The following is a 27,918-nucleotide window of genomic DNA, read 5'->3' on the forward strand; positions in this document are numbered from 1 at the left end:
CGAAGCCTGGCCCTAGGGGCGTAAAAAAGTCAGGGTCCGTCGGGTTCGGGCAGAAATGTAGGGCTCTAAATCGTCTACCCAATCTGGCAACACTGATCGCACATGTAGCCTACATTTACATTCCAGTAAAGGTTATTAATAACATGCCTCTGAAGTTTGAATTTTTGTACCATTACATTATTTATAGGGTATATGTAATGGTACAAAAATTCAATAGGCAACTAGTCATCATATCTTTCGCTTCAGGAAACATGTTAATGCTCAGCAGTACACATATGGTATATTTCCATTGTACTAAAATGCATTCATTTTCAATGGGTATATATGTGGCTGAAACAGGTAGCCAGTGCATCCCAAATTTTTCAACATTTACATATTAATATAACATTATAGTCATTATGGCCTTTAGAAAATTGTTTTTTGAGGAGGTGGGGTAGTGCGCTATAGGCCCCTGTGGTGTGGCCTAAGCTTGTCTTGCATTTTCTTACATTACTTTTACTTTTATACTTTAAGTAGTTTTGAAACCAGTACTTTTACACTTTTACTTAAGTAAAAAGCTTGAGTTGATACTTCAACTTCTACAGAAGTATTTTTTAACCCTAGTATCTATACTTCCACTTGAGTAATGAATGTGAGTACTTTTGGCACCTCTGATAGTCTGTGATTTTTATTGCAGTCCGAATCCAGAATGTCAGTGTTTTTCTCTTATATCACTTCAAAATTCACTCCTTCTATCCTTTTAACTACTGCAGAGCACTGTACGGTTGCGCTTTGCTGTTATTTGGATGCATTTCTGGACTTGTATTTTTTTAAATGCTGGCAAGTATTTGTATCGCATATGCCATCGCCACTCAAACAAATTAAAAGCACGTAAACATTTGAATTGGGCCGTTATTTACGGCAGTATTTATTCTAATCATACTAAGCATATGACATTTTATTTACAGCATACAATCATGTTATGGAGCACGTGAGCAGTGCATTCCCTATCACAAAACTCTCCCGTCCACCATGAATAAATCACAATCTGAATGCATGAGTTTTAGGTTTTATCCTATGGTTTTATCACTGAGGTGGGCTGCACATTTATTTTGACGAATGTGTGAGAAACAGGCAAAGGGCGCATGACATACATCACGACCAAACGTTAGCGATTGGTTATGGCAGATCCAGTAGTTTTAAACTTCAACCGCCTTTGCGGAAGTAAACACTTGTCAATGGAGAGTGGCCAGAAATGTACGAGAGTCTGGTAGGACCAGGCTATATAATGGATGCCGGGCATGGAAAATATGTCCCAATCAACCTGAATTCACCCTATACCCTATGAAATCATAATTGATTAATTATGAAATAAAAATCACTACCAATCATTCAGTTATTTGTATTTACTGACTACTGAATTCTGTCAAATTGTATTACTGTAAAGATATTACTGTTTTGGTTGTGTTTTTTTTAGCATGGAACTTCTTTCAAAAACATTAATAATAGTAATGTCAAATCTTTTGATAATTTAAAACACAACAGGTCTTTGTAATGTGCCTTTGGCTATCACTTTATATTGTTAACTATCAAAGTATATGTCTTTTGTAAATGAGCAAGCAAACACACAGAGTAACGTCATAACATCATTTTAAACACACTTAAATGTATCTAACACTATATACAGTGCTGCGTTACCTCATACTCATGACCGGAAAGGCGGAAATGGCTCCAGCGACTGTGTCCCATCATAATAAAAGTCCCGTTGCTTGTGAGCCATGTGTTTGAGTAACATTCGCTCAAGAGGCCTTGCTCAGCTCCACAACTCTGTCTTGCTCTGCTTCATACTCATCCATGGACATAATTTCTGCCCGAGTCCTATTGTCCACCGGCTGTGAGGATTCTGAGCTCAAACTTGGTGTCATTAAACTATGCCTTTGTTTTGAATAGTCATCCTCTAGCGGACAGAAAAAATAAATAGTGCAGTTATAACCCCTAGAGGGTGAATATCATACCGGCGCGACCGCCTCTTTTTGGTTATCAGTGAAGAGACTCAAATAACTCTGAATGATTTTTATCATTCAGGCAAGTGTCATACATCATTATAATATGTTAAGTATGTACTTTTATTTGTGTTCACTCACAATAAAAACTAAATGTTGTGCTTCTTGCAAAATAAAGAAAACAAACATGATGCGCAATCTGCAGCCTCCCTGTCAATGAGGTCCAGTCTGAACTTCTTCAGAAAATGTACTGTAACTTAGTGAATACTTGTCACACAAACATGAGGCATAATAAAGAAATGATGAACTGTCAGGTTTTAAATAATGTTAATCAAATTGAAAACAAATATTCTCTTTTTTTTAAAGAGAGAGATGTCAGTCATTCATAGCTTCTTCATTATCTGCTAATGCGGCCATACCCACTAAGCACATTTTCTTTTGAAAGTCTAAAACTGACACGATTCATGTGAGTATCCCCACCCACATGAACTTGAATAAACACATCAAGATTAGTGAATGTGCTTTACATTATTCTTTGACGTGGTGTTTATTTGTACGGGTAACGGATTCAGCCAATTGTGAGGTAAGTTTATTCTGTTAGTTTCTGTGAATATTATACCACAAAAAGATAGCTTAAATATTTATCCTGCTGCAACATAAAATGTCAGATGTAAGACTGTTTAGACAAGATTTATTTGGCCTGTTTTAGAAAAATTATGAAGTGCTTACTGTAAAATAGCCTAGTGTCACATCAATAAAGTTTTTATTCGCAACTCTTTGCTCGGATGCTATAAGTTTTGTGTACAATAGGCTACTTATTGTAGCCAGTCAAACATATTTTGTTTCATATTCATGTTTAAATATTATAGCCCAATGTTGTTTTCTAATTACATCTATGTTGATTATGAAAAATGCACAGCATGAGTAAGAAAGGACACATCATAAGATATGCAATATGCCAGGAGACATGGAGTGGGTCAGATAGCATTTTGACCACTTCATTCAAGTTGGTTTGTAGAAAGCCTGTCTTTAATTTTGCTTTGTATAAATTGTATCTTAAAGAGGGGGTGAAACACTCAGTTTCAGTCAATCTCATGTCAATCTTGAGTACCTATAGAGTAGTATTGCATCCTTCATATCTCCGAAAAGTCTTTAGTTTTATTATATTTATAAAAGAAATATAGGCTGTACCGAGTCTTTCCAGAAAAAAACGAGCGCCTGGAGGCGTATCGTGTGGGCGGAGCTAAAGAATGACGAATGCGCACAAAGCGGTGACGTCCTCAAGCGTGGAGAAACCCATGGCTATCGATCTAAGCTAATAGATATATGATCCAGAATCAAATTTGGAGGCTGAAAAAAACTGAACAGGAGAAACAGCAACATTGTCAACATTTGTGTGTGTTTACTCGCAGTTTATGAGGACATGATTCGGTTTATGGACTATTGTATGCGACTAAACCTTAGCAGTAGCAAGCAAAACGGTTTTGCACGTCAGACTAGTGTAAAGTTATACATAGAACAACAATGGAGTAACCGTTAGCGCATTTGAATGACGAAGCACGCGATCGTGTCGTTTACTGATGTTTACTCACGCGACGATAAGCAACAGCATAGACATTTGAAGCAGTTTTACTCACCGGCTGCTTCCAAAGCAGGACCGAACCTTTATCGCTGGGACTGCTCCGTCAAAAACACACTTCTTTGGTATGATTTGGTGAAGTCCTGTGACAGCAGTGACCGTGGAAATCCACTTCGCGACGCGACTGAAGCAATGTTGTGAAGCTTCCCGTCATTTCTGCGTTCAAATCGGTTCAAATGCAGCACTGCCTTCCCGGAATGCTGTGCTGAAGCGTTGAAGTCGCTTGATGTCACCCATAGGAATAAAGTGGAGCGTGGCGTGTCATAAGTGTTCACAGACGACTGGATCTGCACCTAAGCAAGTGTTTATGGACGTGCATTTGCTCTCTCACTCTAGTCACGCGTGCGCACCCTACCGGGAGAAGAGCCCGTACGGCCCATACAAGGACCTTCCGCTCTATCGACGTCAAGCCGACCCATACTCGAAAAAAACTCTCCGAAACTTGTGAGAAACCTGAAGGAGTATTTTTGACACAGAAATACTCTATCAAACATCCAATTAGTTTTTGAAACTTTGTCTATGTTTAGGATGGGAATCCAAGTCTTTAACAGTGTAAAAAGCTCAGTATGCATGAAACAGCATCCCCCCCACCCACCCCCTTAAGAGTAAATCCCATTTCACCCCCTATTTAACAGTAGCATTTACCCCCCCTCCCCCCTCCCCCTTTAATTTGAATTAATGTTTCATCTGCCAATTGCCTGCTTTTATTTAACAAGACGCAAATATAGCAGACAATAGCCTATAATAGGCACTGGCACCATTATGCATTGTACGGCACATCTTATATAAATGAACCGAACCTCAAAATTATATTTGAGTATTGTGTGTATCAGATAATTTCCGAAATCAAATGATTCAGGAAAGTTTTGTGATTAAAATGGAGATTAAAAAGGCTCATTCATTATGCAGCTCATTATGGGTTCTATTGTCTTATAAATCAAGTTATAAATCACAGCATTATTCATGATCATTCACAATCTTTGCATAAGGCCTTTGTAAAAAAAAAAGGTGTCTTACAAAATTTAAATCAATATATTGTTTTATGTGAATGAGCAGGCACAATGATTCTCAAATCAGTTTGAAGCAAAAACTATAACAACACCCATTAGTCAAATGTTTTGTGGACACATATCTATTGTGTGTTTCGTGGGCTTAATTCAGTGACTGTTTTTTTACAAGCATACAAGCATGTGCATACATGTTGCTAACATATTATTAGCCCAGCTTGTGCTGAATACAGTGTAATGATACTTTTGCCATGATATGTTTATAAGCAACTAAAAAAAAGCACAAATGTCAAAGTCAAAACGTCTAAAGGACCCCGAAACTGAGCAGACTTCTAGGGGTAAATGAATCTTTATGTATGTATGTATGTATGTATGTATGTATGTATGTATGTATGTATGTACGTATGTATGTATGTATGTATGTATCCATCTCTTTGACAGTGTATTTGCATGGTTTAGAATATTTTTTGCACTCTCATTAATAACCTTTTTTATTTAAAAACAAAAAACATACTGTTGCATTCTGCATTGACTTAAAGAACTTTGTGAATAATGTTTTCAATAGTATTTTAGTATTTCAATAGTAAATAGTAATTGTGCTTTACTCATATATTATATGATAAATACATTAAAAAGTACAACTACAACGTTATAATCTCTGCATCGTATAACCATATACAGTGTATATATATATATATATATATATATATATATATATATATATATATATATATATATATATATATATATATATATATATATATAAGAAATGAAATAATATATACTGAACAATAAGTACTGATCTTTTCAGTAGTCTTATTCAGCTGTATTTTGGCCTAAATAGCTGGGCTGGTGAGTGTCCCAGAAAATGTGTCCATTTTGTTCAGAGAAATCCCCTTCTGTAAGCTTACGAGCTGGCAGTGATGTAGTCAGTTTCTTTTCTCTCTTAAATAACACTGACAGATACAATGTGGCCGGTATTGGCTGATTCACGTGTGTACTTCTTGTAGAGATTGGATGGGTTGACCCAGTCCCAATTTTTTATTAGATTTTTTAATTTTTAATTGGGGCCTTGAAGATGGAGCAAGTTAGAGTGAGCTTGCTGTGGTGGTAAGGAACCTGCTAGGGGTGGAAAAATTATTTGAATCCATTGTTAGGTTGCTCTGAAGGGGTATAAAAGTTTCTGGAAGAGGACAAACTACATGCACAGTAATTCCAGCTATCAGGATCAGGACAGTGGTCAACAGTGCAAGTCCTCGTCTAAGCACAAGCTGGTTTGTTGAGAGCAAGACTTTAGGGTGGGCTTCTCCATATTCACTCTCCATCACTAGTTTGCCCTGTTCCTGGGTACTAACTTGTACATAGCCGGCCGCTTCAGAGCTATTACTTGTTAGCTGGGCCTAAAGAAGCACAAAATAATCATAATAATAATAATAACAATATAAATAGATGTTAAAACCAAAGGGATTTAAGAATAGTTTCATATTTCAGGACAGACGTCATCAATGAAGCAATTACTTTGTTTCCGGTTATGTCGTCCCAAGGTTCAGGTATACTTTCTGAAGCTCCAACATCAGGCGTTTGCTCCACGTTTTCCTGCCCTTCAGAAACTAGTGTATCGATGACTGACTGTCCTATTGTTGGTGCCTTTTGCACACACACTACTTTTGCATGTTTGCCTGCACGTTTCTGGGCCTAAGGAAGATATTAGTCAACATTATCAAACGCCTTCTACAATGGCAGCTTGGCTTGACTATGTGAGTTTGATTGTTCATGTCCCACCTGCTCTGTTGCTTTCTTCCAGTCGAGCTTGAAGATGAGAGTGGTGAAGAAACAGGTTTGAATAATGACACAAATCAAGAGGCCAAGCCACAGACCTGAAAGAGTGGGAAATGAAAATGGATGTGTTTCAGTTCACACAAATTAAAACAACTCTGTCATCAATTACTCAGTTACCTAATAATTAAACATATCTTGTGTCAAAAGTCTTTGGATCAAAAGTCTTTGGAACTTTTTGGATTTGGAACAACATGAGAGAGTCATTTTATAATAGAATTTTTATTTTTGAGTGAAATTTAGATGTGCTTCATTTATGTATGGAAATTAGGGTTGCACTTTATTTTGCAATATTTTACATATTTTACATATCTTGCATCAACACAGGATCGTGTCTAGCTCTGCAAAATCAAGACTTGCAAAAAGGTATACCAAGTATCCTGAGCTCGGCCAGAAACATCAGTGATATTCCCACTGGTAACCCGATGCAGTAGTAACAGATCAAGTTGGACAGTGCTGCTATCTTCTGCTTCCCAGCACCCAGAAGAATCCCTGAACACACACACTAAAACACAACACAGCCGGTCTGTAATCAGTGAATTATGTAATTTCACAGAACCGGGTTTCATGACATCACAAGAAATCCCAAGAGCATTTTAACTGATAAAGTCGTATCACTCTTATCACATTATCACTCATAGATAATACAGTAAAATCACAGATAGAGATCTAGTAATGATGAAATACAACTACCATTAGGCAGCATTACAAAAGATAGCATAATGCCACCAATGATTCATTAGTGTTGCCTTCCTTTGAACAAATACAAAAGAATAACAAAAAAACAAAACAAAAAAAACTCAAACTTACCACAAGAGCATCAAAAAACTGCAGGAAGACGAACAGGGTGAGAGTTTCTGAGACAATCTTCACTATGCTCCTGTTAGATTAAATCAAGAAGTGAGAACTGCAAAACAATAAAAGAAAAGCTTCACTCTAATGCTCTAATTAGCAGACTTTAATTGGTATATGTTATGCAGAAAATGAGACCATACCACATAATATCACATAAACTCAGATTTTATGGTCCCTTTTGAACATTCTGATGACTATAAATACCTTTGCATCTATATGTTAACTAACTCTCAGACGGTCTGCACAATGTCTGCCTACTCTTAAATGTGATGGTCCTCAAACAGTTATTAAGCATTTTCTGCTCAAGAAATTATTATTATTATTATTATTATTATTATTATTATTATTATTATTATTATTATTATTATTATTATTATTATTATTATTATCAACTTTGAAAACAGTTGTGTACCATTTTTTCAGGATTATTTAATGACTAGAATGTTCAAAAGAAAGGCATTTATCTGAAATATAAAGCTTTTTCAACATGTTTTATATACTGTCACTTGATCAATTTATGCATCTTTGCTGAATTTATTTATTTATTTAAGTTATTTCCCAATTAAACTAATTAAAAAACTAACTAATTGATTCTTACCAACCCAAAACTTTTGTAGTACAAAGTTACAAAACCGTTCTAATTCAGATAAATACTCTTCTTTTGAAAGTTCTGTTCATCAAAGAAATGTAACTGCTTTCAACATTGATAATAATCATAAATGTTTCTTGAGCAGCAAATCATCATGACTTCTGAAGGATCATGTGACTTCTTTCAAACTTCAAAAACAATTAAAATTGTTTCCACACTTTTGACTGGTAGTGTATATAGTGCATCAACAAAGTATTCACAGCTCTTCACATTTTCCACATTTTATGTTACAGCCTTATTCCAAAATGCATTGAATTCATTATATTGTTTCCCTAATTCTACAAAAAAAAAAAAAAAACTAATGACAATGGCCCTCATTTATCGAAAGTGAGTACACCAAATTTCCAGCGTACACCTTGCGTACACCTAATCCCACGGTGTGTTAGGATGTACCAGCAGACAGAGGTGTAAAATAGGTGACTGGGGACAAAAATGCACGGTCCAGTGGTTTTATTTACCAAGGTGAAAGTAGAAAAAATATTATATATATATATATATATATATATATATATATATATATATATATATATATATATATATATATATATATATATATATATATATATATATATATATATATATATATATATATATATATATATATATATATATATATATATATACATACATACATACAGTACCAAAGAAGGTAATGAAAACATCATCAAAGTATTAAATTAAAAATACGACTTTATTTAGCATTTTCTTCTCTTCCGCATTTGTTTTCAAACCTCAAATAAAGAATCAAACGGTCGCGAATCAGCGGATTGATTCATATCGCCGATGTCACGTAATTTCAGCAGTTTGCCAGTTTGACACGTGATCTGAATCTTGAATCATGACCGTTTGATTCTTTATTTGAGGAACACGGAAGAGAAGACAATGATGTACTTTCCAGTTTGTCGCATTCTTCTTTGCATGACCTCTCAAGCTCCATCAGGTTAGATCGTGTACAGCCATTTTCGGATCTCTCCAGAGATGTTCAACTGGGTTCAAGTCTGGGCTCTGGCTGGGCCAATCAAGGACATTCACAGAGTTGTCCCGTAGCCACTCTTTTGTTATCTTGGCTGTGTTCTTAGGGTCCTTAGTGTTCTTAGGGTCCTTGAAATGTTGAAAGAGGAACATTCCCCCCATTCTGACGTCCAGAGCTCTGTGGAGCAGGTTTTCATCAAGGATGTCTCTGTATATTGCTGCATTCATCTTTCATCTTTCTCATAGTCTCCCAATTCCTGCCGCTGAAAAACATCCCCACAGCATGATGCTGCCACCACCAAGCCTCACTGTAGGGACAGTATTGTCCAGGTGATGAGCAGTGCCTGGTACCCTCCAGACATGATGCTTGCCATTCAGGAAAAAAAGAGTTTCATCAAATCATAGAATTTAGTTTCTCAGTCCTTCAGGAGCCTTTTGGCAAACTCCAGATGGCCTTTTACTGAGGAAAGGCTTCCATATGGCCACTCCACCATACAGGCCTGATTGGTGGAGTGCTGCAGAGGTGGTTGCTCAGTTTGGCCGGGCTGCCAGTTCCTGGCGTCCAGAGTCCTGGTGGTTCCAAACTTCTTCAATTTACGGATGATCGAGGCCACTGTGCTCATTGAGACCTTCAATGCTGCAGAAATGTTTCTGCACCCTTCCCCAGATATGTGCCTCGATAGAGTCCCGTCTCAGAGGTCTACCGAAAATTCCTTAACCTTCATTGCTTGGTTTGTGCTCTGACATGCACTGTTAATCGTGGGACCTTATATAGACAGGTGTGTGCCTTTCCAAATCATGTCCAATCAAATACATTTACCACAGGTGGATCAAGTTGTAGAAACATCTTAAAGATGATCAGTGGAAACAGGAGCACCTGAGCTCAATTTTAAGAGTCATGGTAAAGGCTGTGAATACTTACGCGGTGCAAATAGCGTACCTTATTGGCAAGTGCTATTCGCACTAGCTCCGCCTAACAATGCCTGGCTGTGCCAAACAAGATTTTTAAAAAAGCTGCCTCACTTGCCTCTTCGGAGGAAGCGCCTCTGACATGTAGGTGCAAAGTTACTTATAATCAATAGAATGCGTTAAAGGGACCATCAAAATAAAGTGAAACACAGCAGTTTTATTATAATCCATAAGTATATACAGTATGTTATAATGGGGGGAAAACATACTCATCAGAGGTAAAGATGTAGCCCAAAACTGACTTTAATGTACTCATCACGATTCCCTGAAAAACAGCCAAAACTCCTGCAATGCAAAGGTTTAAATATTATCACCTTGATACCCATTACATGTTCAGCATGAAATCAAACTTGACCATTCTTTTTTTTTTTTTTTATGGAAATATTGTAGTATTTATTATGATTTATCCATGAACATCGTTATTTTAAAAAAAAATCATGAGGCCTTGTAATCTCCCTCCCTCTCGCGCGACATCTCATCTCTTCATTGATGACGTTTACTGGTGCGAAGGCGGGACAACCTGTCACTAACATGAGATTGACCAATAGCAAACCACAACCAATCCGTTCAAAAAGCTGTTTGAAAGCTGCCTATACATCAACTTTCATATCCTGATGACTTTTAGTCAGTGGGATTATTAGAAGTTAGTCTTATTTTTAAGATTAATTTTAAGCACCATGTGGGTTTTTCCATATTCTACTAACCTGAGATCATGAGAGTCACTTTACTGGTGATCAGGGCCCTGTCAGTGTCGCCAGCTCCCAGCGCATTTCCCACACGCACACAAGCGGCAGCATGGACACCTAATGGAAACTAAACATGAAATATGTTAAATAAAATTTGCAAATATTCACACTAATTCAATTCAACACTATATAATTTGTAATGCATGTGTTGCTTCAATACATGTGCCTTTTGGCAGTAATGTCTGAACGTCTCTAAGCAGTGTGCTTAACGGTACACAACGCAGACTTACCATGTAAGTAATGGATCCCAACTCCAGCAACACATGTTGAGCACCAAGATCCACCTCCCCCAGCATTCCTGCCAGAGCAGAAATGAGAGCAGGGACATATGTTATTAAATTATATGCAAAAGGAGAGTTTGCTTTTCTCTTATTGTGGCATTGCATTGAAATGTAGTTAGACAATTTGAGATGATTTATAATTGTGCACTGCACTTCCACCTGTGATCTTGTCTCAGTGCAATAATAAAAAAATAGTGATTAACAAAGCATTTATTGTCAACGATTTAACATGATTGCAGTGGCACTTTAGCTTGAAGACCAATGTGAATATTTTCTGTTTAAAAGTGGCAACTACTCATTCAGTTGAATCATGCATACTCAAACACCCTCACAGCTCTACACACCTGCAAGGAAACCTCCAATCTCATAGATCCACCACTCAAAACAGAGCATGAGAGTGCTGGGAATGGCTAGTTTCATGTAGGAGCCCCACTCCTGCAGTGATGCACTAGACCAGCCTGTAGGGGGCGACAGAGATAAACACACACACACACACACATAATCCCCGCAGTCATGTGCATCCAGAAAACCTCACGTCTCTTTAATTGCTGATTCACCACTAGCTATGCAAAATAATTGTGTTTGTGTATTCATCATGTATGTGGAGAAACCTATTCACCTTATTTTGCGATGCAGAAAGAAGCAATTTCCTGTGAATATGTGAGGCTTCCGATTTATTAGCCACTATAGGTCACTAATAACTACAAACCAATGTGTTTATGATTAAGACAAATACATTCAAATAATAAATACCAGTTTACAAAATCAAGCATTATAACAGGCTGTTTTTGTACAGCTAAAATAACTGGAAGCAGCTGACACCAGAAGCCTCACACATACAGGTTACAAATGGCCACATTTGCTCTTAAAGGGGACCTATTGTGCTTTTTTTTTACATTTTCAACTTTCTTTAGTGTGTAATTTTGCTGTTGGATCATGAAAAGGGTTTTCAAAGTTATAAAGTCATTCTAAAGGGAGTTATTCTCTACATCGGAAAGCACTGTTTCTGAACTCCCTAAAAAAATATCCTATCATACTGATGTAATGATGCTTTAAATCGCACTTTGAGTCTTTTATAAGATCTCACATCACCTCTCCCTTTTTTTCAGAATCAAGAATTGAGGGCCATTCGCATCAAAAATGATAAATACAATTAACTATAAAGTGTTATAATATTTCTAATCCTTCATTCTGAGAATGCATTTATGATCACCACAAATATTACTGTAACAATAACAAATGTCTTGTTAGAATCTCTTTCTGGTTTCTCCAGCTGATGAACAAAAAAAACACTGACCTTCAACAACAGAATCGAATTTAAAGTCAAGTTTGAAATCAAAATGGACAATTTTTGTTTATTTTAAAATGAATGTGCCCTTGTAATCTTCTTTCAAAATAGCTTCCACTATCTCTTGGAGCCACATCTTTTATCTGATGATATTAGCCTAATACTGGCCTGAAACCCAACAATCCAAATATTTTTAATGGACAAAGGATATATCTACCCTAATCCATATAAATTTGAAAACGGTGTTTTCATTTTAAAACGCTCTCGGTCTATTTATCTTGAACTACTTTTAATAAAGCGACCAAAACTGCCTGTCAACTGACAGACGAACTAACAATGGTTTTCTTATTTAGCTTTAAATAAAAGGTAATGTGGTGGATAAACATCCGTAAAACATTTTCTCATTACATTTTAAAGCCGCGATCAAAATACAGAACGTCACAAATATATAAAAGAACATTTTGATAAATAAACCTAAAAAAAATAGAGATGAAAAGAACACTTTGAGTGTGTTTACATGCACGTTCTTAAAGGGGGGGTGAAACACTCAGTTTCAGTCAATCTCATGTCAATCTTGAGTACCTATAGAGTAGTATTGCATCCTTCATATCTCCGAAAAGTCTTTTGTTTTATTATATTTGTAAAAGAAATATGGGCTGTACCGAGTCTTTCCGGAAAAAACCGAGCACCCGGAGGCGTATCGTGTGGGCGGAGCTAAAGAATGACATATGCGCAAAGCGGTGACGTCCTCAAGCGTGGAGAAACCCATCTCAGCTAATAGATATGATCCAGAATCTAATTCGGAGGCTGAAATAGAAACAGCAACAGCAGGACGTCCGTCTCTGTGGTAAGTACTGTATTTAGAGGCCTGTCAACATGACATGATTTGGTTTATGGACTATTGTATGCGACCAAACCTTAGTAGCAAGCAAAACGGTTTTGCACGTCAGAGTAGTGTAACGTTATAAGTTACATAGAACAGCAATGAAGTCCGTTAGCGCATTTGAATGATGAAGCACGCGATCGTGTCGTTTACTGATGTTTACATACGCGACGATAAGCACAGCACAGACATTTGAAGCAGTTTTACTTACCGGCTGCTTCCAGGACCGAACCTTTATCGCTGGGACGGCTCCGTCAAAAACACACTTCTTGGAGTGTGGAGATCCACTTTGCGATGCGACTGAAGCATTTCTGCGTTCAAATCGGTTCAAATGCAGCACTGCCTTCCCGGAATGCTGTGCTGAAGCGTTGAAGTCGCCTTAATGTCAAAGTGGAGGAATGAAGTGGAGCGCGGTGCGGACTATAACCGACATTAGTGTTCACGGACGACTGGATCTGCTGCTGAGAGCAGTTTACTGTTTACAGCGTGCATTTCCTCTCTCGCTCTAGTCACGCGCGCGCACCCTACCGGGAGAAGAGCCCGTACGGCCCATACAAGGACCTTCCGATCTTTTAACGTCAAGTAGACCCATACTCGAAAAAAACTCCCCGAAACTTGTGAGAAACCGGAAGGAGTATTTTTGACACAGAAATACTCTATCAAACGTCCAACATTAGTTTTTGAAACTTTGACTATGTTTAGGATGGGAATCCAAGTGTTTAACAGTGTAAAAAGCTCAGTATGCATGAAACAGCATTTCACCCCCCCCCCCCCCCCCCCCCCCCCCTTTAAGCGGATTGTGCCTAAAGGGGGGTCGCACACCCGACGCGAAGCTCGCCTTGCTTCTGGTATCTCACACCGGACGCCCACATTATATGCGTGCAAGCTCAATTTTGAATCGACTTCTGACAGAAGAGCTGCGCGATGGGTGTATCTTGTAGCACAGGGTGAAATCAGTATGCACATTGACGATTTGAGGGAAATATTATATACATTTAAAAAAAAACCTTCAAATGGCGCTCTATGGCGCGGCAGGAGTTTAAACAACTTCCTGTGTCGCTGGGGACAGGCGCCGAATGCCGTCGCCAGTGTGTAACGTTACACTCATTGAAAACAATGGCCGTGACTCAAACATCTACCTAGTTCAGTAGTCAGGGCATTGCGTTAGGACATAAGTCAATGGGCTGACTCCCTTATCAGTGCCCTGACTACTGAACTAGGAAGCTGATCGAGACGCACCCAATGTGTTCAAATTTTAAAGTTTTTTTTTTTTTCAAGAAATGTTACCAGACACGAAGCACAGCGCCACGCCGCGTCACGTCTTTCAAATATTGAGCACCCCCATATTGCCAGAATGGTATAATCCTATTAAAAATCCTATTTGTTTTTTGATGAGGGAACCAGTGTGATGCTAACTGCAAGATTTGCCTAAAACGTGATCTCCAAGCTGCACCACTATAGCAGTATAAACATACCCATCTGTTCAATTTGAATCAATTGACTAAACATGCATCATGGTTTTTAGTTACCTTCGTTTTTTACAATCCACACTACAACGCAAGAATTGTGTTTTCAAATGTATCTACTTGGGAGAACATTTTCTCCAACAGATCTACAAAATCTTACAAAAACACTGTCTCAGTCTCAGTATGGATGGAAGGTCAAAATGGGAAGACAATTTTAAAGCCAACTTTAAAGAGTGCAAGTGTGAATGTATTTATTATAGTTATCTTTATACTTATCGCTATACTTATAGCGTGAATGTCCTTTTAAATAAGTGCTATTGCAGGTCTTATTTCACCGTTTCCAAACGCAATCGCAGTTGGCACTTCCATTGGTAGTTGCTGCATATGTTGAGGCTTATTTGCATACATTGGAACCCTGGGTCACTAACTACATTGCTACCCATCTCTCTCACTCATGGTCAAGTATCAGTTTGTCGCTGCAAATCACTGTTGGATGTGAACACCATTTCAGGGAGTGATAATTATAGATGACTTAATGCAATCATTTTAGAACTCAATGACCCCATAATGGCATAAAAGTCTCTCTGTGTGCATATTTCCATATATTCCTCACCATCCCATGTCTTCACATGTAGCTTTTTCCAGCGTATGTAAGCAAACAGCAGGAGGCAGATGGAGATCTGTGATATACTGTTGGCTGCAGCAGAGCCCCTGCAGACACACACACACACACGCACACACACACACACACACACACACACACACACACACACACACACACACACACACACACCTGCTTACCCTAACGATCATTTATTTCCTAGCTCTTATGGCCATCAGATTTAGAGTGTATTTGTTATTATTAGTATTAACCATACATACTTCACTCCCAGCTTCAGTGAGTGAAGGAGGATGTAGTTAGTTGCTACATTTAAAATGTTGGCAACAACTGCAGTGTACATCTGGGGCAGGATGATGCCCTGAAACATGACAACACATTATCTCTTCAGTTTTCATCTCTTTTGCTCATACATGCTGTCCAATGCAACATCTTGAGCTTACTGGATGGTTGTACCTGGTTTTGCAGATAAGACACCTGCAGATGGTGCAGAAACATGGCCTAGGAAATTGAATGAGGGACAGTAAAAGATATCAGTGCTGTCAGCAGAAGGAAAGCTTGTGACAATGACAGTGCATGGACTGCCAAAAAAAATGCTTTTCTTACTTAGTTTTTTGTTGTTTCTAGTCAAAATATCAAAAAATTCTTACATTAAGAAAAATATACTGGACAAGAAAAAAATATTGTCTTGTTTTGGGAAAAAATACCTCAAAATTAAGAGAGTTTTTGCTTAAAATAAGCAAAAATCAGATTATTTAGTTTATTTTAAGCAAAAACTCTCTTAATTTTGAGGTATTTTTTCCCAAAACAAGACAATTACTTCTGCTTGTCTAAATACTTCTTGTTTTAAGAATATTTAGATATTTGGACTAGAAATAAGACACAAATACTAAGTAAGAAAAGCATTTTTTGCAGTGTTTGGTTACACACTTTACATATTACATTTTTTGAACATAATAGACTATTTAAAAAGAAACACTCTGGTCATAGACCAAAAAAAAAGAAAGAAAATTGTCCTAAAGAAGAGTAAGCAGGACATTTTGGAGAAAGCGCCAGGAAACATTTGAACTTGTACTCTAGAAAACAAGGCAAACACAGAGATGAAAGCACAAGCACTGAATGTTTTGGAAAAACTTGTTGTCATACTTACAGGAACAGCAGGAAGGAAAGCCATAACATACAGCTGTGCAATCCTGAAATAGGGATGAATAATGGAGCGTTGAGCTTAGAACAGTATGATACCCAAAACAGGATAATTGACACTCCATAAATAGTTACAATTTGGTCTCCTACTATGTTTTTAAGCTGTAGAGCAGGGGTCTCCAAACCCTGTCCTGGAGGGCTGCTGTCCTGCAGAGTTTAGTTCCAACCCCAATTAAACACACCTGAACCAGCTAATCAATGGCTGTGTCCAAAAACATAGGTAGCTGACTTGTTGCCTCACTGCCTTCTGAAACAACGGCTTGTAAAGCAGGGTTTGTGCATGAAGGCACCTCACTAAACTGATTTCGGACAGACTTCTAAGGCAGTGTAACAGTTCAGTGATCTACAGCAAAATAGAGTGCTTAATTACTACATTAGTTAGAAATGAGTAACGCTAGAAATGACATCAGAAGTGGAAAATATTGGCGGGGGTACATTTACACACAAACTGACCAGCAAACGCAACTTTCAGACGCCATCTTTTTTTCCCAGCTCAACTGTCACTGAATGGAAAGCACAGGATTGTGGGATATCAAAGGCAGTGAAGGATACATGTATGCTGCCTACAAAAATCGATCAGATGAAGTTATTTCAGGAGACAGGAAGACAAGCAAACATTAGAATCGGACGTGGCTTGATGCCTTCCTGCCTTGAAATGTGTCCTCCGAAGGCAGCAATTGTCACAGCCAATGTCTAACTAGGTTCTTGCAAGACCCTGATTATCTGGTTTGTGTGCTTATTTGGAGTTGGGACTTAACTCTGCAGGACAGCGCTGTAGAAGAACAAATTGAATGGGCTCTTTTGGTGTGAGAATAATCAGATTTCTCTTGTGAAAAAGAAGTCACTTTAACATACTTTTAAAAATAATATACTTTAAAAGAATATACTTAGGCGCGAACTGAATGTAATGTTTTTGAACTCTTAATTGCAATTAAATGAAAATCTATTATAGTTTACATTTTTTATTAAATGCACTTTTAGCTGAGCTTTAGAATTTAAGTAGGCCTACATCTTTATATGTAATTTCATAATTCTGTTATCTCTGATATGTGGTTAAAGAGGTGCTAAATGCAATGTCAAGCATTTCTGGTAAACTAAAATAAACCTTAAAGGGTTATTTCACCCCAAAATGAAAATGATCCCATAATTTACTCACCCTTAAGCCATCCTAGGTCTATATAATTTTTAACACTATCATATGTCCTGGCTAATCCAAGCCTTTTAATGGCAGTAAAAGACAGCCCAAAATTTGGCATATTAAATAAACTATATCTAACTTGAAATTAATTTAGATTCGAATATTGCAATATTTACATAAATTATTTATCCATAAATGGTTCAACTTGATTCACTTCGCGCGGGACTCAAATCATCTACAGCATGGGAGGCACCTGTTTTGGATGCTGAAGACCGCAGTCTCTAGCATGCTTCTTGAGGCCAGGGGAGTGAGGTTTACACACACAGCTCTTACTTGCCTCTGTTACACTCGCCTCCTTAAACATCACTCCCACCTGGGTCACGGCACCAAATGTAACCGGTCCAACTCGACCCTCCGTGAGAGGGATTTGAAACCGCTTCTCTGGTGTGGGAGGCGGATGCGCTAACAAGCACACTAAAGACCAAATCCAGGGGAGTTAGATTGACACGCAAAGCTCTTACTAATGCTTCTCTGGAGAATCCCCCACACGCGTAATGTTACACATGCACATTATAATTGTTTTTGTTTATTATTCATGTGTCCTCATAATCTTTGATCAAATTAACTTCCTCTCTCTTTTGCAGTGACATCTCTTCTCTTCTCTTATGACGTCTTTGTAAGAGCGGGACAACCTGCCACATGACATCACAGCAATAATAAACCACAACCGTCCAATCAACCGATGGACAAAAGTCCCACCCTACATTTTGCTTGTTCAGGAAGCAGTTTCAATAATATCTAATAAAGATTCTGAGCTAAGAATATGACTGGGTTAGTCTGACCTGGCCACCTCTTGCTCTTGCTTCAGGGTGAGGAGTATTGACTCAACGTTGATGAGTATGGCCCAGCATGGCAGGCAGAAGAGTAAGAGGATGAGCATGCTTCTCTGGAGAATTTCCCCCACACGCTTAAGGTTCTTACTGCCAAATGTCTAGAAATAGACAACAGATCATTAGTAAATAATACAGAGGAAATTATTGTCAAAAACTTTAGCCTTTCACAATTGTGTAGTTTCAATCATGACAACTCTAGTTTTGGCATGTTAATGAATATAAAAATATTTTATTTGGTCTTGGTGGACTATCTGATACTCTATTGCTGCTGTTGGTTATTGCTGTTTCACACAGAAATGCTTCTTCTGCATGGATACCATAGCATCTCTATTTAATTGTTGAGAAAGCAATCTCATTGGCTGCAGAATTAGCCGAGGCCAATCAGCTTGTTTCATGCAGTAATGATATGATTGCTTGCTGATTGCAATTATTTGGAGGGGTGTCCCAGTACTTTTGGCAATATAGTGTATCTTAACAGGCAGGTAGTACCAAATGCAATGTTGGATGAAGGTGTTTGTGGTCCTGAGACTGAGACAGAAGATATATGTACATGTTTTAATATTTAGGCCACTTCTATTTTTAATGAACTCTTAATGCTTTAGCATAAAATACATTTAGGACAATTTCATGCTCCTAACTTTGTGGGAACAGTTTGAGGGTGGCCCCTTCCTGTTCCAACATGACTGTACACCAGTGCAACAGTAATGTCTCTAAATGGATGAGTGAGTTTGGTGCTGAGGTGGTACAAGTCAGCGCTCTGCAAGTTTACGTTCATTATTATTGTAATATTATGGGGTTTGAGACATGAGGTCAATTAATAGTCTAGTGATGATTTTCAGACTCTTCTTTGTGCGTTCATGTGTTTTGGACGAGGCATGGCATTAGAGATGCTCTGAAGGGAGGCTTATGCTTTCATAGCTAGCCTCTTTGAAACTGTCTACCCTAGCTTTCACACAGTTTTGATACTAAATAATTTACTATTTAAAATATGATCTGTAGAAAGTAATATCTATTTTTTTCTTTTTACAATGTGTGTGTGTGTGTGGGGGGGGGGGGGGGGTAATTATACAAACACAACAATGGTTTATTGAGCTAGTTGGCAAGACAACATGCATAATTACTTTAGCTGTGTTAAGATCATCATAAGTTAAGATTACCTGAGAAACAAGTGTGTCACATGCGAGGGCCAGACCGCATCCAGTGGCTGTTGTGGTCACATTGAGAGTCTGAGGAAGACAAATTATGCTTAAGCAATGCAATCACTGAACACAGTCTCCTTAACTTTCACTGCTTCCTTCTTCGAAATAAAGGCATTGGATCAATTTCAAGATCAATTTCCAGAGCAACTCTTGAAATAGGAAATAGTCTTGGTTTAAAAAAACAGATACAGTAGGGCAAAATATAACATTTTCAAAGATCAAAATATAATATTTAGTCAGCCACCAATTGTGCAAGTTCTCCCACTTAAAAAAGATGGGAGAGGCCTGTAATTTTAATCACGGGTACACTTCAACTATTAGAGACAGAATGAGAAAATGTATTTTTAAAGAATTTATTTGCAAATTATGGTGGAAAATGAAAATACCATCTTCTTCTTTAAAAGGCTCATCTGTCCTCCACTCATTACCTGTATTAATGGCACCTGTTTGAACTCATTATAAGTTTAAAAAGACACCTGTCTACAACCTCAAAGTATCGGAGAGAAATGTTGATCTGCCATTTGTGGGTCTTTAATGCAGAGACTCTCCTCATGTGTTTGCATTATATTTAAATATAATGATGCATTTAAAAGTTAATGGCCAAATGTGTCATTACAAAAGTTCACAATGCTGCTGCAGGTGAAATATAATGTGGACAATACTGAATAAATATATTTTTGTCAGGTTAAATATTGATAGTTGGTCAATCAAATCCCTTTATCTAAACTTTTCTACTTAACCGTCGAACTCGCACATCCGTCATGTTTGTAGTTTTTAACTCTTTTTATCCATGTTTGTAGTTCTAATCGAATCCTCGTCCAACTCGCAATGGGTTGTGGGCAATATCAGCCATTAGAGTGCCCATCGATCCATAATTAATAAATCCGGAAATATTAAACCATCCGTGTATCTTTGGAATACTCTTGTCAACATACAACGATTTGGGACATACATTCTGTTTTCGAATATTATTTAGTATGGATAGTATGCGAATTGGGATGCAGGGCAAGACTTCAAACTCCACTATGGCCAAGACCAAAGAGCTGTCAAAGGATACCAGAAACAAAATTGTAGACCTGCATAAGGCTGGGAAGACTGAATCTGCAATAGGTAAGCATCTTGGTGTGAAGAAATCAACTGTGGGAGCAATTATTAGAAAATGGAAAAAAATACAAGACCACTGATAATCTCCCTGGATCTGGGGCTCCATGCAAGATCTCACCCCATGGGGTCAAAATTAGCACAAGAACGGTGAGCAAAAATCCCTGAACCACACAGGGGGACCTAGTGAATGGCCTGCAGAGAACTGGTACCAAAGTAACAAAGGCTACCATCACTAACACACTACACCGCCAGAGACTCAAATCCTGCAGGGTCTCCCTGCTTAAGCCAGTACATGTCCGGGCTAGTCTGAAGTTTGCTAGAGAGCATTTGGATGAACCAGAAGATGATTGTGAGAATGTCATATTGTCAGATGAAACCAAAATAGAAGTTTTTGGTAAAAACTCAACTTGTCGTGTTTGGAGGAGAAAGAATGCTGAGTTGCACCATACCTTCTCTGAAGCATGGAAGTGGAAACATCATGCTTTGGGGCTGTTTTCTTGCAAAGGGACCAGGACGACTGATCTGTGTAAAGGTAAAAATGAATGGGGCCATGTATTGTGAGATTTTGAGTAAAAACCTTGTCCCACCAGCAAGAGCATTGAAGATGAAACGTGGCTGGGTCTTTCAGTATGACAACGATCCCAAACACACCTTCAAGGTCCTGGTATATGGCTCCAGATCTCAACCCCATATAAAATCTTTGAAGGGAGTTGAAAATAATAATAATAATAATAATAATAATAATAATAATAATACATTTGATTTATAATGCACTTTATATTAAACAAAATCTCAAAAGTGCTACAGAATTGAAAACAATCAACAACAATAAATAAATAAGTAAATGAATAAAATAAAATAAATAAAACTTGTTAAAGAAGTAACAAGTCAATTAAAAGCTCTGCTAAAAAGGTGGGTTTTAAGACCACGCTTAAAAGCATCTATAGTCTGTGGAGTCCACAGGTGGTCAGGGAGAGCATTCCACAGACTGGGGGCTGCAGAGCAGAAGGCCCGATCTCCCATAGTACGGAGATTGGTCGAGAGAGTTTTAAGACGAAACAGAGAAACAGCGCGGAGGTTATGAGTGGCTGTTTGTGTGGTGAGGAGTTCCTTGAGATAGGAGGGAGCATCACCATGGATGCACTGGTGCATAAGGAGAGAGATCTTGTACTCGATCCTGAACGACACAGGAAGCCAGTGGAGTGATTTTAGAATGGGGGTGATGTGGTCGTATTTGCGCACCCTCATGAGGATCCTAGCAGCGATGTTCTGAATACACTGCAGCCTCTGGAGATTTTTGCTAGAGATGCCGATAAGGAGCGCATTGCAGTAGTCCAGCCTGGAGGAGATAAAGGCGTGGACAAGCTTCTCCGCATCTGCCAGTGTTAGAATGGGACGAAGTTTGGCAATGTTTCTGAGGTGGAAGAAGGAGGTCTTACACAGGTATTTGATGTGAGCTTCAAAAGTAAGCTGTGATTCCATTCTGACCAGATTGGTGACTGAAGTGGAAAGTGGAATGACCTGCCCAGAGAAAGCAATGCTGGTGATAAGGGACTTCTGGACCTGAAGTGGAGTGCCGACTAGGATAGCTTCAGTCTTGGAGCTGTTTAGCTGCAGAAAGTTTTGCTTCATCCACGCCTTTATCTTATCCAGGCAAGTGATCAAAGTGGATGGTGTGAGGTCAGCAGAGGGAGATGAACTTGTCCTAATGTAAAGTTGAGTGTCATCAGCATAGCAGTGAAAAGAAATCCCATGCCGGCTGATGAGACGGCCAAGGGGGAGCATGTAGAGTATGAACAGGGTGGGTCCGAGCACTGAGCCTTGAGGGACACCGCAGTTGACATTGTGTGACAGGGATGTAGCTTCTCCTAACGCAACATATTCAGATTTCCCAGTGAGATAAGAAGAAATCCAGTTGTGGACCGAGTCAGAGAGACCGATGGTGGGATGTAACCGGTGAAGGAGGATGTTATGGTCAACTGTATCGAAAGCTGCAGTTAAGTCCAGGAGGATGAGAAGGCATGGGGAACCAGCATCTGCCGCCATCAATAGATCGTTTGTGACCCTGACCAAAGCTGTTTCTGTGCTGTGTCCTGAGCGGAAACCAGACTGAAATTTCTCATAAAGATGGTTATGCCCCAAATGGACCTGAAGCTGTGCAGCAACAACTTTTTCCAGCACCTTAGAGAGGTATGGGAGGTTGGAGATGGGCCTGTAGTTGTCAATAACATCTAGGTCTAAAGTAGGTTTTTTTAGAAGTGGTCTGATGATAGCAGTTTTTAGAGATGAAGAAATTCGTGTTGCCCGGCAACAGCCCCAAAACATCACTGCTCTAGAGAAGATCTGCATGGAGGAATGGGTCAAACTACCAGCAACAGTGTGTAAAAACCTTGTGGCGACTTACAGAAAACATTTGACCTCTGTCATTGTCAACAAAGGGTATATAACAAAGTATTGATCTGAACTTTTGTTATTGAACAAATACTTATTTTCCACCATAATTTGCACAAAAAAAATCTTTAAAAATCAGACAATGTGATTTTCTGGATTTTGTCCCTCATTTTGTCTCTCATGGTTGAAGTGTACCTATGATGAAAATTACAGGCCCCTTTCGTCTTTTTAAGTGGGAGAACTTGCAAAATTGGTGGCTGACTAAATACTTTTTTGCCCACTGAGATACTGAGGCTTTGGATTTTTCAGTAAAATGTATGAGTTAATTGATGACAGAAATATTTCATTACTTTTAATATAGTTGTAAATTTTAGTATCAGAGAGATGTAATAACGGATCTTAATGTCTTAAATCTAAGTAGACTTTACTGTTAACCAACTTCTGCATATATTTTTGTACCTCTAAGTGGTGGATTTAGTACCTTTTAGAGCAAAAGTGTACCTTTGAAAGTACTGTCCCAGTGGCAAGCTGGCAAGCTTAAGGTACAGCAGATTTTGTGCAAATTTTTTCTCTGACAACATTAGACAGTGGGTGCATTACCGCAGAGGCCAGGGCATATCCAGCCAATTCAGCATTTCCTAGGTGTCCACAGAATATAGTGATGACAAATGGCAGTAGAAAGTTTAAGATCCTGGAGACGAGCTGATAAAAAAATGAAAATTCGTACATCAACAGAGAACATGAGCATACAAATAAACCGCAGTGAAATTATTCCGCAGCCCATGTATGATTGCTGGACTATTTGAACTCCAGATTATGTCCAGCAAAACAACCTCACAGAAAATCATGACGTTTATGCTTATAATATCTTAATATCTTCATGCTTGATAGTGTCATCTTTAGTTTAGAGATGGGTGATAATATGATAATATATTTTACATAGAAAAATACACTCACCGGCCAATTTATTTGATACAACTTGCTAGTACTGGATTGGATCCTATTTATATAATTCTCCGTGGCATATGAACAAGATGCTGGAAACATTCCACAGAGATTTTGGTTCATACTGACATGATTGTATCAAGTTGCTGTAGATTTGTCGGGTGCACATCCATAATATGTATCTCCCGTTCCACCACATCCCAAAGCTGCTCTATTGGATTGAGATCTGGTTACTCTGAAGGCCATTTGAGGTTAGTGAACTCGCTGTCATGTTCAAGAAACCAGTTTGAGATGATTTGAGCTTTGTGACATGCTGCGTTATCCTGCTGGTAGTAGCCATCAGAAGATACTGTGAGATACACTGACGGTGTCATAAAGGTATGGACATTGTTAGCAACAATACTCAGGTAGGCTGTGGCATTTAAATGATGCACAGTTGGTACTAAGGAGCCAAAAGAAAATATCCCCCACACCATTACACCACCAGCAACAGCTGGAACCGTTGATTCAAGGCAGGATGGATCAATGCTTTCAAGTTGTTTACGCCAAATTATGACTCTACCATCTGAATGTAGCAGCAGAAAACGAGAATCATCAGACCAGGCAACATTTTTTCAATCTTCTATTGTCCAATTTTGGTGAGCCTGTGTGTATTGTAGCCTCAGTTTCCTGTTCTCAGCTGACAGGTGTGGCACCGGCGGGTTTTCTAATGCTGTAGCTCATCTCCTTCAAGGTTTGACGTGTTGTGTGTTCAGAGATGCTCCTCGATAGCAGACCTCGGTTTTAACGAGTTGTTTTTCGAGTTACAGTTGACTTTCTATCAGCTCGAACCAGACAACACAGGCAATTTCACCCACAGAACTGCTGCTCACTGGATATTTTCTCTTTTTCTGACCATTCTCTGTATACCCCTGAGATGGCTGTATGTCAAAATCCCAGTAGATCGGCAGTTTCTGAAATACTCAGACCAGTCGTCTGGTACCAACGTGTACGTTCCATGTCACGTTCGAAGTCACTTAAATAACTTTTGGTCCCCATTCTGATGCTCAGTTTGAACTTCAGCAGATCGTCTGCATGACTGAACGCATTGAGTAGCTGCCATGTGAGTGGTCGAGTAGATATTTGCGTTAACGAGCAGTTGAATAGGTGGCCCTTATAAAGTGGCCAGTGAGTGTATGAAATTTTAAATATACTTTTTTATGTATTTTAATAGTGGTACCATTGCCCCTGTCTCATGAGCATTTTTTTCAATCCACAGATTCTTAACCAAGATAAATTCCCAATGTAGACAGAATTCATATCACAAGAATGACTATAAAACAGGAGTCACCATTCACATCATCCTCAGTGACAAAATGACTAAATCCAAGACTAACTTAAGTTACAGGTGTGAGTCAAAACTAAACACCCACCCCAGTTCCAGTCCCTGCTTGTCTTTAAAGTTCAACTGAGAGAGTATTGGGACAGAGAGAGGACTCACCAGGGGCCCAGTCAGGCGCAGGACGTGGTAGAGCTCCTCTCTGTAGGCCAGGGGAACCCAGCGACGCACACAGCTGCAGCGGAACAGTTTAGAACTAGGTGCGGTTGCCTCGGAGATTTGTTCAGTGCTTGCCAGGGGGCCACAAGCCTCAGGCATCCCAGCTTTATCCATTCAGGCGTTGAGTGCAAGAAAACAAGAGAACAGGGCGAAGAGAGAAAACGAGAAAGCGAGAATAATAAGAGCAATATAGGAATGAGTGATTCGCTTCTCTCCCAGCAGTGATTTGTCTCAAATTGCTGTTATCAGTCCATGCGGCAGAAACAATCAAATCAAATTGCGCTGGGGCACTGATTAAGTAACCTGCTGCTTTCAGTCACAGAGTGAGCCTAAGAGAGGCAGGTCACAAGCAAGCTCTTTATAATTCCCTGTATGGAGTACAGCAGCTCTGAGGGGGGCTGTAAGGGGTGGGTTAGCCTTTCGTACTTCTTATACGCAGCAGTAATCTTATCAGGAATGCCTGTGCAAATAACAGATTGCTTCTCCTTTGAGGAGTGCTTGCTTTCTAAGTTGTTCATTTTTATTAATGCAGCATAATGAGCAAAAAGCTTAGCTTTAATTGGGACACTTGACACTACAGGCCTTTAACCTGTAAACTGACTTCCTTTGCCACTCTTTAAGCAGGGTTAGGTTTGAATCTCACAAGGGTAATGTGTTCAGAAGTGTTTTCTAGAACCTATACAAATTTTGCTGTTGATTGCAAGAAAATGTGTTTTAATATTCATAAAACTGATCTAAATCATTCATTAGCTTTATCTCTCTTATTGTAGTATACTGGCATGTTACCCTTTGGTAGCTTGCCATGGGTCTCCAGTTGGTCATAGGTGGCAACCTTTGGTCAGTAATGTGCCCGTTCAGTTAAACATTAATGCTTTACCTCGGTCAACTTAAAAGGTATTGCATAACAAGGACTGATCATTCGATAAACTATTGTTTTACTTGTCAAAAAAAATATGTTCAAATATTATTGTGACTATGTTTGAATGAATGCAAAAGTTTTTGCATGCAAACGTTTCTCTGGGAAATGAAAACGTTTTGAAATATACTTTTTCCTCCCATCAATTTTTTTTTTTTTTCATCACCATGTTCCCTTAAGGGCCCCATAATGTTTATAGTCTTACATGTACAAATGTTTAGAAAGTATTTGTCAGCTTAAGTCATGTAATGTACAGTGTGTGTGCACATATTGATGATAGCAAAATGGAACAACCTTTAGACTTCATGTGCAAGATGTCTTATCAGATGCAGTAAGAAATGCTGAAGTCTGAAAGGGGAAATGGGAGGGGAATAGAAGGAATGAAAGTTATGCACTATCATGCAATAAAACAGTTAGTCTTCTTTCACACATACATACAATATATGCATGCATACATGCATTAATAAGTATTGCCTCTGTTCAAACATAAGTATAATTTTATGATGAAGAGACAAAGGTTCATGATGGCACTGACTTTCGGAGAATGATTACTGAGAGTTATGATTAACTGTTGAATACAAATACATACACAGCAGGTACGTGCACAGATAGACCAAATGGTGCTCAAGCGCCTTCCTTTTTGGCCTAGATATGGTAGTGTCTTTATGGGAATTTTTGACCATTCTTTTTGAAATGCATTTGGGCTGGTCAGGCACTGATGTTGGACAAGAAGGCCTGGCTCGGAGTCTCTGCTCTAATTTATCTGAAAGTCCCAAAGTGTTCTAATTGGTTACGGTCAGGCCAGTCAAGTTCCTCCAAACCAAACTCGCTCATCAAAGTCTTTATGGACCTTTGCTTTGTGCACTGGTGCACAGTCATGTTGGAACAGGAAGTGGCCTTCCCCAAACTGTTCCCACAAATGTTGGAGTTTGAAATTGTCCAAAATGTCTTGGTGTGCTGAAAGCATTAAGTATTGGTGTGCTGAAGCTTTCTCTGGAACTAAGGGGCTAAGTTCAACCCCTGAAAAACAACCCCACATCATAATCCCCCCTCCACCAAAATGTACACTTGTCAGGCAAGTACCATTCTCCTGACAACCGCCAACCCCAGATTCATCCATCGGATAGCCAGACAAAGAAGCGTGATTCGTCACTCTAGAGCAGTGGTTCTCAAATGGGAATACGTGAAGGCACTTAAAATATAGCCTACATATATTTAAAAAGTAGCATCCATGCAAAAATCCTTTAAAAATAATTATTTCATAAATATTTCTGTGAAATATAAGTAAAAGTTCATCAAATTAATTTTATGTTCAGTAGGCTATTCAATTTCATTATTCTAAAAACCCAGAATCTCCCCCATACCAGGATGGTTTGACCCAACCTGTCTTTTGCCGCCTG

At 38.7% G+C, this 27,918-nt stretch overlaps 1 protein-coding gene across 1 annotated transcript; it reads right to left on the minus strand.

Annotated features, from left to right (window-relative positions):
- Positions 1–5,372: 5,372 nt before the first annotated feature.
- slc47a1 (solute carrier family 47 member 1) lies at positions 5,373–27,441 on the minus strand. Its single transcript, XM_067423492.1, has 18 exons — positions 26,813–27,441; positions 25,546–25,706; positions 23,721–23,822; positions 19,584–19,652; positions 18,376–18,524; positions 16,343–16,385; positions 15,649–15,693; positions 15,456–15,553; positions 15,187–15,284; positions 11,281–11,394; positions 10,886–10,953; positions 10,614–10,722; positions 10,119–10,194; positions 7,275–7,344; positions 6,837–6,969; positions 6,411–6,505; positions 6,147–6,323; positions 5,373–6,028 (listed from the first exon to the last, which is right to left on the minus strand). Exons 1-18 carry the CDS (start codon positions 26,823–26,825, stop codon positions 5,717–5,719), a joined length of 1,932 nt encoding a protein of 643 aa, XP_067279593.1. The 5' UTR covers positions 26,826–27,441; the 3' UTR covers positions 5,373–5,716.
- Between the last annotated feature and the right edge of the window lie 477 nt (positions 27,442–27,918).

Source organism: Pseudorasbora parva, chromosome 18 (genome assembly GCF_024679245.1).
Source record: "Pseudorasbora parva isolate DD20220531a chromosome 18, ASM2467924v1, whole genome shotgun sequence".
Lineage (NCBI taxonomy): Eukaryota > Metazoa > Chordata > Actinopteri > Cypriniformes > Gobionidae > Pseudorasbora > Pseudorasbora parva.

Bases quoted from the DNA above. Each gene is read 5' to 3' on its own strand.
- slc47a1 (XM_067423492.1), bottom strand. The intron at 15,285-15,455 runs GTATGTATGGTT...GTGTGTCTGCAG, and splicing joins TCACTGAAGCTGGGAGTGAA to GGGCTCTGCTGCAGCCAACA. The intron at 6,506-6,836 runs GTATACCTTTTT...CCACTCTTTCAG, and splicing joins GGCCGAGCTCAGGATACTTG to GTCTGTGGCTTGGCCTCTTG.